At 34.8% G+C, this 13,280-nt stretch overlaps 1 protein-coding gene across 4 annotated transcripts in view; it reads left to right on the forward strand.

Annotated features, from left to right (window-relative positions):
- LOC135833205 (neural cell adhesion molecule 1-like) overlaps positions 1–13,280 on the forward strand; it is a 623,372-nt gene that overhangs the window by 595,449 nt on the left and 14,643 nt on the right. For all 4 annotated transcript variants that reach the window (XM_065346892.1, XM_065346891.1, XM_065346894.1 and 1 more), the window contains 2 exons: positions 4,082–4,232; positions 10,888–10,985. In XM_065346892.1, the coding sequence (XP_065202964.1) occupies positions 4,082–4,232; positions 10,888–10,985 (249 nt within the window). The remainder of the gene's footprint in view (positions 1–4,081; positions 4,233–10,887; positions 10,986–13,280) is intronic.

Below are 13,280 nucleotides of genomic sequence, written 5' to 3' on the forward strand. Positions count from 1 at the left end.
AGCAGATCATCAGATCACTTCAATTTATAATAAAATACGATCATATACGATCATATACGACATTGTATACATTAGATTTGTCTTGAGTGATGATTTTACTTTTCCATAGACGTGCCCAACGTATGAATCAATGGTACAGCTCACCAATCTCCCAGATACATAGCTATTTTCGGTACGATTGATTAACTGAGGGCCGTTTTTTTTTTCAAAATAAAAGTTATTTATACTTACCATTAGTAGAAATATCCACTCGTAATTATTCGGTTCATGTTTCTGGAATGTGTTGACTCGATAATAAAATAATTTCACAAAACACAAAAATTAATTACCTACTCAAAATATAACTGCTAGAAAATCGTGAAAATGCGGAAACACTAACAAAGGCAATTCTATATCAGCCAAAAAGTGTTACCACTCATTATGAAAAAAAGTGCTTTTTAACCCTTTTTTTTTTGGGTGTTTATAATTGCAAGATATTGTTTCCTGTTTTGTAACTTTTTTATTTTAGAGCTACAAATTGCTTCACGTTTTTTAGTTTGAGAATTTTAAATTTTCCCATGTAGTCGATCTTAGTGCATTAGTGCAAGGTGATCACTGATCAGGAAGGGTTATGCCCTATGTCAGACAAAAAGTCTGAAAAACAAGTTCAAAAGTTGATTATTCGTACCATTTTTCTCGAAAATTTCAAAAAAACGTACTTCTCACGTACCTATTATTATTATGTATTATTAATGTTTCTTGAAGAAAACAAAGTTTTTATGAGTTTTATTCGATTTTTTTCGGCAATTTTTTAAAGTGATTTTTCAAAGTTTATCCCCCTTTTTTCAAATAATCAAGATAGAAGTGTGAGGGTTGAAGAGCGCCATTTTTTCTTTAAAAAACATTAATAATAATGATACACGAGAACATTTTTTTGAGATTTTCAAGAAAAATGGTAAAAGTAATGAACTGTTGAGCTCGTTTTTTCAGACTTTTCCTCTGGCATAGCTTTTCGTGATCACCTAGCACAAAAATCGGCCACATGGAAAAACTTTGCAAAATGGACAACAAACATTTTTCGTGAGAGTAAAATTCAGTCCCTTCAAATCCGAGAGTAGGCAAACATGCATATTTGTACTCAGGATGGGTTGCCTATGTTACTGATGAAGTTATGAAAGGCCTTATTCAGTGTCAGGACACCCTGTATAAATTATGTATTTAAAAAAAAATTTCTGTCTGGTCTAAAAAAATTTATATCAAGGTTAAATTTATGCCTTTTCGATGATTGACAGCTTCTGTAAAATATTCTCAAATTATTTTTAATCCTTGAAGTACGTTTTTCATCAGTTTATTATTTCAAGGTACAGTACTTTGCGGAGATCTCATTAACCATTTTATTTCAATTGTAGATTTTTTCTGAAGAGTAAAACCGTACACTATCGCAATGGACCTACCTAGTACCTACTTGCCAAAAATTTGTTTCTGCCTTGAATGAATTATAAAAACATAGGAAGAAGTAGAAACCATCTTGCAATCAGCGAATACCTTGCTGATGGCGTGTGGGTAAGGAGTTTTCGCTTAATTTGAACTGCTGACAGGTGTTTGTTAAAAAAATTTGACATATTTTTTGGGAAATTACCTACGAGTATTAAATATAGGTAATATAGGTATTTTCGGTTAGTTTTACTGCGAAAAACTATTTCCTTGATAATTTTTTATGAACGGTCCTCCTCCTCCCCTCTCCAAAAAAATGAAGATTTTTCTTATTGTTTTGGAGTGTTTGTGCGAAGCGTGAAAAAACTGTATTCTATTCTAGTTACTTTTTCATATTCGTCAATTGATTGCGTCAAAAAGCTTTGGCAGCATTACTATATCGCATTTCTGAAAATGGGGATGTTTGAAAAATTTTTCTAAATAAATTATTTTCTCCCATACTAATTATTTTTAGAAAGATTGCTTCAATGCAGTAAGTAGGTAAGTATTTTCGAAAAAAATCAATTTTCCAGAAGTGTGCAAGCGTAAAATTGTACCTTTTCGAAAAAGCATGTCATAAAACTTCCATTAAGTACCTATCTAAATTTCTGGTCCAAAAATTCATTTTTGGATTTTTAACGAATTGTTGACAATTTAAAAAATTAAAAAAAAACTGTTTCAAGGGAGATTTTCAAATTTTTTTGTGAAGTATTAATGTTTTTGAGCAAGTGAAACCAACGTAAATAACTCTTGTATGTAATACAATAACTCCCACACATTGAAAAATACTATTGTTTTGAGCCATTTTGGAGCCTCTAGCGATGTTTTAAATTTCTCCAGCAATTTAAAACCCTTTCTGGAAAGGCCAAAAATGAACTTTACCACCTCAATCTGTGGTCTGTGCTTATTGAGCATCCTCACGACCGTTTAAGGTGGTTATCACAAAATTCCAGAAGTGTCACTTTAAAAGTGAGTTTTCGAGCAATGTTGTAAATTCTAAAAAAAGTGAAGAAAAACATCAAATCTTCGAATAAGGAATATTACTAGCGACTCATTCAGATACTTACCTATCGTCTGATGTGTGTCCATGGCCCTCCGACTTGAACATTTGCGATATAAATGATACTTTCAGTAGCTACCCAAAGTACCCATGTTTTTAGAAATTTCAAGTGGAAGCTTTTTAAAGAGCAAAATTCAGATTGTTTTCGACTCATGGCTCATGTTGACATACAAGAGGATATCTTGCTGGTAAAACTGCTCGTTACCTGTACAGTGTACACCTTCCTTGAAAATTTGATTTTTTTCACTTGACCAAAGTTCATTTTTGGTATTTCCAGACTGATTTGAAGTTCTGGAGAACGTTGAAAACAAACTGTAGGCTTCAGAATGATCCTAAAACTAACAATTATTGTTCATGCGGAAGAGTTACATTGAGGGGAATATTCACAATGGTTCATCTGCTCAAAAAAATCATATTTAACGAAACAGTTTCTTTGAATTTTTCAAGTTTTCAATGCTTTGACAAAATCCAAAAATTGAACTCGAGCATCTGTAATTTCGGTTACAGGGCTTTTAGGACTTTCTAACTTGATTTCGTTCGAACCAGTTCGAGTTCAAATGATGATCGTCTACACTGGTTGAGTCATCGGAGAGTGTTTCACGATCAAAATAAACAACGTACGAAGTTGTGAAAAGTGTGCGACGAGCTTAAAGCATCAGCTTATGAGAGCCAACTATATACCTATAGATACAGTACAGAGTTATCTACGGGGAGTTGCAGGATTTAGAATGCAGGATGGTAGGGTAGGTCGTCATGAAAAAGTAAAGAACGTTGTGTAATTCATAATGAAATCGACTACGCGACGTCCTCGCTCGCGTCCTGCTAGTCGACGTAAAACGTAGCAGAATAATTAAAATTATCCGATAACGCAATCAATCTCGCCGCTGCACGTTTCGTAGATAGATAGGTAGGTAGGTAGGTATAGGTAATCCAAGAAACCCTTATATTCGTTCGACCGTATAAGCTGGCCTCAAAATTAGCACCTTTTGATTACGAGAGCCAACTCGGAAATATGACCTGGTTAAAAGCGTGTACTCGTATTCCTTTTCGATTCACTGTAGCCAACGATGTGCTCCTCTCGATAGCACCCCCTCGCTGGCGTTCGTTCGTAGCGCTTCGACAGCGCGTTCGTCGACAACGTCGAGGTGATAAATCCTTTCATTTACCTGCCATAGTTATGGAATTGAATCAGTCTATGAATTATTTATGTTCACTTAACGAGAGTAACGGCGAAATTGTTTGCATTGTTATGCGGTCGGTATCTTGTAATGCTTGAATATACACTTGGGCCATCAGTGATGAAGATCCATTCATCTCACTCTCTCACTCTTTCATCGCAGATTTTCTACGCCTGTGTGTATCTCTATATACTCTACTTGTTGTGTTTTCCAAGTAATTGCAACTATATATACCTACCTATACCGCGTATATATCTAAACGTAGAAAAGCCTACACAGACGTGTTCTCCTCCTGTTTTTACATTTAATTCGAATCGATTCGAATGAACGACGACGGTGTTTGTAATTTATACCTATGCGGTTTTTGTCACCTGTGTGTTTGTTTATCTAGGATAATGCTCTACCTAGCGGCGAGAAAGCTGTAGAAGGATTTTCCATCACGTTAGAGAAAGTTGATCGTCATCAAGCTGGCGTCTACCAGTGTACTGCCTCGAATGGTGTAGGAGATCCGGTCACAGTCGATATGCAATTAGACGTACTATGTAAGTATCGTGCTTCCATGAAGCTCGTTTTTTATTCTGTTGATAAGTATATTTTGCTTGAAAAAAAAAGAAAAAGAAAAGAAAACAGGAGCATGATCCGAATAAATTTTTAATTCGGTTCGAGAGGTCATCGCTACTTGTTGGCGTGTTCTTCCGATTTACCTAGGTTAATTCGAAATTATAATGATAACCTTTGAGCGCATCCACGTCGTCGGAAAAGCTTCGCTTCCCTTACAGTTTTACGTATCAATTTTTGAAATTTCCGATTCAATTTTCTTTCTCAAATGTCTCGAATACGAATAAGTCAATAAGTGGGTATTTCCTCCTAATCTAAACTGTTTTTTTTGTCGCTTTCGGACATGTAAACTGATCCACGTAAATATTATGGTTTTGTTTGCAAGCCAAGATAGTGTGGGAGGAGTTTTCGTGGAAATTTCACTTCGAGGGAAGTTAATTAAAACTTTTGAGTTGTATGGATTGGTAACCATGTTGAGAAACCCTGAAATTTTTCATTTCATCTGTTGAACCTGCTGTTGTTTGGTACCTTTCTAGTAGATGACTATTCAATACGAAACTGAGGAACCTGTTTGTCGGGAAATGAGACCTCAAGTGTTCAAAAATGATAATTTTTGGAAGATTTGCTTTGAACAATGAAACCCAACAAGTATTAATTTTCTTTTTAAGGTTCTGTAATTTGATGACATTTTTTTATAGATTGGTACTATGTATATCACGATGGGGATTCTTCATAATTCCAGTAGGTACTTTTTCTTTCTTTGTTTTACAAAATTCGCGAATCTTATACAGAAGCGACTGTTTGCGTTGAACGTTATAGACGGAATAGAGAGATTTCATCATATATTATTTTGGTGATTTGGATCTTATCTAATTTCTAGGAATTTTTCTGGAGTCCGTGCTGCATTTTATTATCTTTTGGCGGTTTGAGACAGCTTTTTTTTTGCGATTTGCTCCCTATATTTTTCTGAGAAATAAGTGGAAATCACTTTTTTTTTAAAATCCTCTCTGTTTTAAAAATACTCAAATTCGAAATTCATAAGAACCTACTTACATTCTCCAGTATTTGAGATTTTTAACAAAATATGTAATTAAGTATCATATATGTATAGATTTCCCCCATACATTACGCAGCCCATGATATTTCACTGACTTTTTGCGGACCGACTTGTGTTGGCACTAGCAGGGGCGCGCTTGAATTTTTCCACGTGTTCTCACAGCAGCTTACTGCTGGGCCATGAGAAGAAGGTATATACTCCACCAGGTTGGAAAAAGACTTACATTTAGGCTTGTAATTCGATTTTCGATTTTTGAGGAGAGCTCCCCACTCAAGTGTATGTTTTTTAGATATTCCCCAGACTTTTTCCGCCACCAAAAAAATGTTTTCATTGACTTACAGAGAGGTGAGGAGCTCGATTCGCTCGTGTATGTAACGCCAAGTTTATAAATTCGGATAATGCAGGTCTTTAGTGATGTTTTGCCATGTACACACTGCGTTGGCTTGTTTTTGAATGTATGTAGTGGTCGAAAACAGAACAGACTTTTTGCAGCCCGGTACTGGGCTGCAAAAAGTCCTGATGGGCCGCAAAAAGTCTGAGGTTTATCTAGTATGGGCTGCGTAATACCACTTTTCATGTGTATGGGTATACATACGTATCAATTTGCATTATTGAGAGAATCTTTACAACCCGCCAACTCCGACTGAGTTGTAATTTGGCCCACTGAAAGAACATGTCATTCACACCTCAGAACCAAATTTTAAGCTGTGGAAGTTGGTTTCTCGTTTTATAGCGAATTTTTGGAAATTGCAGAATAGTCCATTGGTAGATTAATTTTTTATGAAAAGAAAATTTGTAAATTGGTTTCTGTGCTAAAGTCAACCACCCGAATCAGTTGAGATAATTTTTGAGTTGATCTGGAGCTTCCCGCCAAAAATTGACTCCTCCAGTAACTTCAAATTATTGCTTCAGAAGGCATTGAAGTGAACTTTGAAGCTAAAAAATTTCTTCCTATTATAAGCTATTCATATTTTGAATCAATTAAGGCAGGGAAATTGTATGTTTTTTCTAGTTGGAAATCTCAAATTATAAAAATTTTTAACTTGTTTAAAAATACTCTTTTTAACCAGTCATCTTGGATTAGTGATTCACCTGCCCTGATCGATCCTGGGTAACAAACTACTTATGACAGAATTAAATTTTCACAGCCGAAGTTGATTATGACTTTTTTTGGAGCAAATAAAGTGACTGGAGAAAAATTAATTTTTCTCGGAAGCTCCCCGATCAGCTGAGAAATATTTGCAATCGATTCGGTGGTCGACTTTTGTGTACAACCTGATTTTCAATTATTTATCCAGAAATTCACTCTTTTTATGAAACATCAATAATACTTGTATCGGTCGTTTTGAAAAAATTGGTGGAAATCAAACAATCAACTTGAGAAGTTGAAAATTTGACATGTTCCTATGAGCCAAGTGTAGTAGGTATTTATTTTATTTCTTGAATGATTACATACAGTTTTACATGAACCCCTATGTGCCAGGGGGCGAGAGGGTGTCTCTAATTAAACTACCAGCCATCGTTCACCAACGTTGCCATCGATTAAATTGTCTAAAATCCATAAAAATTTGACAGACTTGCTCTGAAAATTGTTGAAAAAGATGAAGTGATTGGATGATGAAAATTTTTCAAAATAATGCAAAAATTATTAAAACGCATGAACTTTAATTTATAATGTATTTGGTACAAAAATCATACAAATTTACAATGAAACAGATTCTACGTGAGGTATTATATTTTCAAGATTTTTGACTTTTAACAGATTTTTCTCCAACTATTTGGCAACCCTACAATGCATTTGCACTTCTTAAGTTCTGAAAAATTCAAAACACAAGAATTATACTTAAATAATTTCCTACTGAGCAACGACAGTTCCATCTTCAACAGTTTGGATTTGACAGTTTCACTTGCTCCTTCATCAACTGTTTGGGCTCATAAAAGAAATATTACCCTAAGATTTTTTAATGAACTTACCTACTCATAAAAATATTACTTACCTTGAAAATTTTTTAATGAATTAACTTACCTACTCATAAATATGGGTGTCCTACCATGCATGATCGAAAATCTGTAAGGTCGTCAATATCATGGAGCATTATGCATGCTCTGATGAAATGGCATAAAATACATAGCACTTCCTTGTAATTTACAAAAGTATAGCTGTCTGTTTTGTTTTAAAATACCAAAGCTGTGCTCAATGTCTATCCATTCAGAACTAAGGATGTAATTGAAAGAATGGTACACAGCAGTCAAATGCCCATTATCACATTAAGGTGTCATCAACTTGTTAAGGCAGGGTATGCGGAATCGCCTAAAATTCTGTACCTAGGTACCCTTAAAAATTTTCCTCATATGAATTGTGGACTCCAAAGTTTTTTTTTGCGAGAGCATGCAACAGCATGGGATGTTTTGGCAAAAAAACACAAATTTCTAAGCAATATTGAAAGAGCACGCACAAATACAAATATCTTCTCTTTAGTAACCCAAAACTGCTGTCTGGGCTAAATTTTGTGTGTCCGGGAACTAAAAAATTATACTTACTTGATGACTCGATTCTTTTTTGTTAGCACTCTCCATAGGAGGTATTTGAAGTACCACATTATTCTTGGTCTGGCCACGGCAGTTGTCTGCGAATAATATGAGAATTGGCTGTCGACCATTGAAAGGTGACTGTGTAGTAAGCTGATAAGTGATAACACAGTTTGAGACTTTTGATACCGTATCTGCCTCGTCAATTAAATAATTCATATGTATACCATTAGCCAAAATTTTAGGCGCCTATGTTTATTTTTCGACCTCTGGTGATTTTTTAAAAATCAAATTGAGGCCAAAAATCAAGGGAAAAAACCACAAAATTTTACCTAATTAAACTAGAAAGCTGAAATTAGGAATGTACTCTATTGAAAACCCATCGAACAAAATTGAAAACAGTTTCCAGCCATTTTGAACACTTTTGAAGCCTCTAGCAAATTTTTGGTGCTCAAAATTTCCACTTGACACAAAACAAAGCTGGAAATCTGAAATTGATACTGTACCCTTATTCTTCCTATAGGTGCTGAGTCGACTAGTGGAAATTTCGAGTTTCAAAAATCTGCTACAGCCTACAGAAGTGCTCAAAACGCTTGTAAACCATTTCCAATTGATTCAGCGAGTCTTGAATAGGATATACCTACACACACCATATTATTTTAGCTTTCTAGCTTACTTTGGTGAAATTTTGATTTTTTTTTTCATTTTGGGCCCAAATTTGATTTTTAAAAATTAACCAAAAATAGACAAATACTCTAGAGAACCTGAAATTTTGGAGCTACTACACCAAACATTCTGCTGTTGGCTTTTCAAATATACATCTCTTCTTCCATTTCTTGAAGAGTAGGCCATTTAATCACATAATAACTTCAATTGCTAAAAAACTTGGTTCCTCTCAAATTGTGTTGAATCGATCTGACATATCTTCAAAGGAGTAGACTTCATAGGTAGCAAACCAAAGAAAGATTGCTCTAGTTTTTTCCAGGGATGTCACAGTCAAAAAATCAAATTTGACCGTATTTTGGTATGAATCTTTTTCTAAATAAGCCTCCACCACCACCCAGAATAAATCACTGCATACTCTGAAATTTTTTTTTGAAATTCCCAATTGCTGTATTCCAATAAAACCGTAGTTTTAAGGTAATTTTTGATGGAATTCTGAGGATTTTATCTGTACCAAACAGAAGCAATTTTAACTTATCATCATCATCATCATCATCACTAGGTACTCTCTAAATTTGAAACGAGTCAAATTTCACTGCTTAGCAGTCACGACATTTCGCCTTTTTAAAAGCAGTAGTTTTTTACTCCAAAACAGTAGAAAATCTACAGAATTGGTCAGTCGTCAAAATGATTTTTTACTGACTAATTCAGTAGATTTATCACTGTTTTGCAGTAAAAACTACTGTTTTTAAAAAGGTAAAATGTTGTGACTGCTAAGCAAAGCAGTGAAATTTGACTGTTTTAAATTTAGAGAGTATCTACTGTCGCTGCTTCCACTTGGTGGATTAAATTGTTCTTTAGCAACCGCAAATGAATTTATAAAAAAATGAGAAGGAATCATTTTTGAATTTGATTAATAATGCAGAAAAATATTAAATGAAATACATTAAGTCATAATTCAAACATAACATATCGCAACAAAAAATCTTTAATAAAACAAATACCTACATTTCAATTTTCATAAGCTTAGTTTCCATTTTTTTTATAGCTGTAAATTAGGTACTAAATATGAAGAAAAGTTGACTGTGGATGTGAAATACATAATTAAGTACAATATTGGCATTTTTAGATCGCTTACATTTACATATAAAAATTGAATGTCAAATGAAAATTTAAAAAAGATTTCAATTTACCTACTCGTATAATGAAAAAAAGTTGAAAAAACAAATAATTGGATACAGGATGTTCGAATGTGTGGGAGCACCTTCACTTTTCAATAAAATTTGCAACATTTTCATTTTAGCTGAAAATTGAAAGCGCTCTAGAATGAACCTAATTAACCATAAATACTAACATGTCTAATAAACAATTAAACATTCATAGAAAAATGCTCACCCCTCCCGGCTTATCACTCGTATAGATTGGGTGGGGGAAACCAACTACATACGCGTCAGTCGCTGTTCAGCAACCGTCCTATTCAAACGTCAGTTGGCGCGTCTTCGTTACGAAACTCGTCTCTTAGATGTTTTTGCAATGCTATTCGCATAGCGCAAACAAAATCTGCACGTAGCACAGTTGTTTAAAAAGTTTTTATAATGCAAAGAACTGAAAAAGAGAACGAGAGAAATAAAAAGAAAGAGAGGAAAAAGCATATGGCACAATACACGTAACAAGAGTAGAGGTTATACTCTTGTACCATCGTCTCATATCAACTTTTTAAATACGTTTACAATGGACTTTTTGAAAAAGTTGCTGCGCTTTATTTCCTTATTCCGTATACTGTTTGGGATGGCAACAATGGCTAGAGTTGGTATAAAGTTTAAAATTAATTAAGAATAAGTACCGGTGATAATATTGCGAGTATAAAAGATATGCGAAGAGCATTACAGAGGGAGAAGCGATATCTTTATAATATACTGTATATACCTACCTATTACCTACCTACGTGTATAGGTAACCTACCTATGTGCACAATATGCAAAGAAAATAACGAATTACTGCGACTACATGTACTACTATTACGATAGTGCGTAACCCTCCTGTCCGAAGTATACGCCAACAAAATGGTAGATATTGAGACTAGTGTAGGTGGGTAAGGTACCCTGGCTTTTGATTTGCTATGTGCATAGAGCATGGGTTTTGTCATAAAATATACTTACTTGCTATACCTAAGTAGTACATACTACGTTAGTTCGTTCTTTCGTTCAAATTGAATGAACGTACGGAGATTTAGTTCTTTAATTGAATTTCTTTGAATTTGTATTAGGTACCTATACACCTTTTATGACGAATAGGATACGTTTATAGTCTATGTACTTAATATACCTTGTAAAAGTTGAAAGACAGACGAGATATTTAATTTTTTTCCCTCTGTATTCGCGTACCTACAGATCCTCCGGAAATAGACGTGGAACGAAATTGGATTCATTCCGGCGAAGGATTCGAGGCTCAGTTAGTTTGCATCGTACATGGGGAACCTTTACCTGAGGTGAGTACCTAACAAAATACCTATCGTTTATAGAGACGTATAATTTAGCTAATTTACCTAAAGGCCTTCGACATGTTCTACATTATAAGTAGTCCCCCTATTTATAAGATTAGAATAACAAATATTGACACATACCTGGCAGTATTATAGGGTTCGTAGGTGATAATTCATATAGTCTGGTGAGAAGGTAAGGCAGCGTTGGCAGGGTTAAAGTTGAACAGCAGTTTAATTTATTACTATACGTAGTATATATAAGCCCATACACCACACATGGCAAATTAATTAACTCGAATAGGGTTATTTTTTCATTGTTCGGTTTCCATCCATCGGTCTTGCCACCGTCGCTGTTTAATAGGTTAAGGCTTTTAATTGATCGAAGCTGATAATTCACCTGTACACTATTCTTGGTAACGTGTTTATTTTTCTTGGCGACGATGACGATGTCAAGAGAGCTGCCTGCAGTGGTTTTCCACCCTTCTTTTTACAGTAGTCGGTATCGGTCATTTTTAGTGGTTAAATATTCATGGGGCGTCATTTGTACATCGAGACCAATTATCGAATTAAATATTTAGTCAATTGGCGTTTTGGATTTTTGTATTTATTATTTATTTGACACCTGCGCATCGTGTAAATTTGCTTCCGTATCGTCGTCGTCAGTCGTCGTCTGAGGGCATATTTGTTTTTCCTAATTCCACCAACAAATTACACGTTTTGCGAAAAAAAAAAAATGTGTAAAAGTTTCGCTCTTTGGAAACATGATGAGAGAGGGAAAGGGAGGGGTAGAAAGTTTGATCCGATCGATCGTGCTGCGTAAAAGGAGTAAAAGGTGTAGAATGGAAAAACGAGAGGAAAAAAATTCAATTAACGAGCTTTTTAGTTAATTTGTAGTAATCAAGGCATTTAGGAGCCTTTTCATAACCGAAGGTTTTTTTTTTACTCCCCCGTATGGTATGTTTGTAGTTGTAAATTAAAAGCGGTGTGTATTCGTATCTCCCTCATCTCCCCCTCATCTCACTGTCGTCTGCTGTGTTCACCTTTGGGCTGTTTTTTGGTGGACTTTTTTTTTATTTCGCTGTTGAGCATACCGTAGGTATTTCTTATTATAAGCGTGTAGTATGTATAGGAATTTTATCTAAAGTGATGTGTCAGCTTGTAACGTATACGAGTAGATTTGTGTTTGTTTTTATGCTTCTTTTTAAAAGTGTTAATTAACGTTCGGCCTAATTTGTATCACCGCCGCGCCGCACCCCCCTGGGTCTTTTTGTACGTATGTTTTTCGTATCTTTATACCCAACGAATTGTGCTGCAGACTCCGTACGAGTCTCTCGACTACACGGTATTATAAAACGGACTAAATATAGTATTTTTTTTTCAACACACTGGGCCGGAATAGAATACTCGTATAACGCTCGAAAATGTAATCATTATTTAATGTCGCTGATTAGGGTGGCTCTCTGTTAATGCGTTTAAAGTTACATATTATGCGTGCGATGACAGTACGGAAATAAATTTCACTTAATGAGCTGGTTCACCGTTTACAGAAGGTGGTGAGGGGTTTGAGGTAAGGTATATTGTGCGAGTGTCTATGTGGTGTGAATTTTTTTCTACGCTCTGGAATATGGTAGTACATACCTAACGTAGTGCATATTGTGCGTGTGAAGAGGTTTTTTTTACATTCATTCGAGTGACTTGTGTAAAGGATCTGGTGGGAATTGATGGTACATACGAGTAGGGTATTTTTAGTGAATTTTTACGCTGGAAAAATATACCAACCCGAGAATTTAAACGCGTGTTAGTTTTTGCGACGATGTAATTAATTGTGCTGCGGATGTGCGAGTGTGGTGGAATTTTGTAGGTATATTTAGGGTAATTTAAGCTTAATTGAAAAATTGGGTGTTGGTTTAATTGTCTTTATTGATTGAAATAGGTATTTTGTTTTTCGAATAGGTTTAACTAGTATACTTGGTACGATTTTTTGAATATGGTTACGCCCCTTTAGGTAGTCTGAAGTGTGCCTGATATGGATCGGCACACCTGCTCATTTTCTAGAAAAAAAATTAATTGATCAAAAAATGAACTATGTATATTTACAGAGTAATTTGGTTACAACCCAACCTTGACACATGTTTTTGCAAAATTATTTCCAATCTGTGAAATTTACAATTGATTAGTACTGTAAAATGAGCTCAATTTTCGCCCTGGCCTTTCAAAAAATGGTAGCTAACGGTTTTTTTTGCCAATTGAAATACCAAACAATCTACTAAAATTTCTGTTTCAATTTTTGTGAGCGCTGAA

Source organism: Planococcus citri, chromosome 1, assembly GCF_950023065.1.
Source record: "Planococcus citri chromosome 1, ihPlaCitr1.1, whole genome shotgun sequence".
In the NCBI taxonomy this organism is placed as follows: Eukaryota; Metazoa; Arthropoda; class Insecta; order Hemiptera; family Pseudococcidae; genus Planococcus; species Planococcus citri.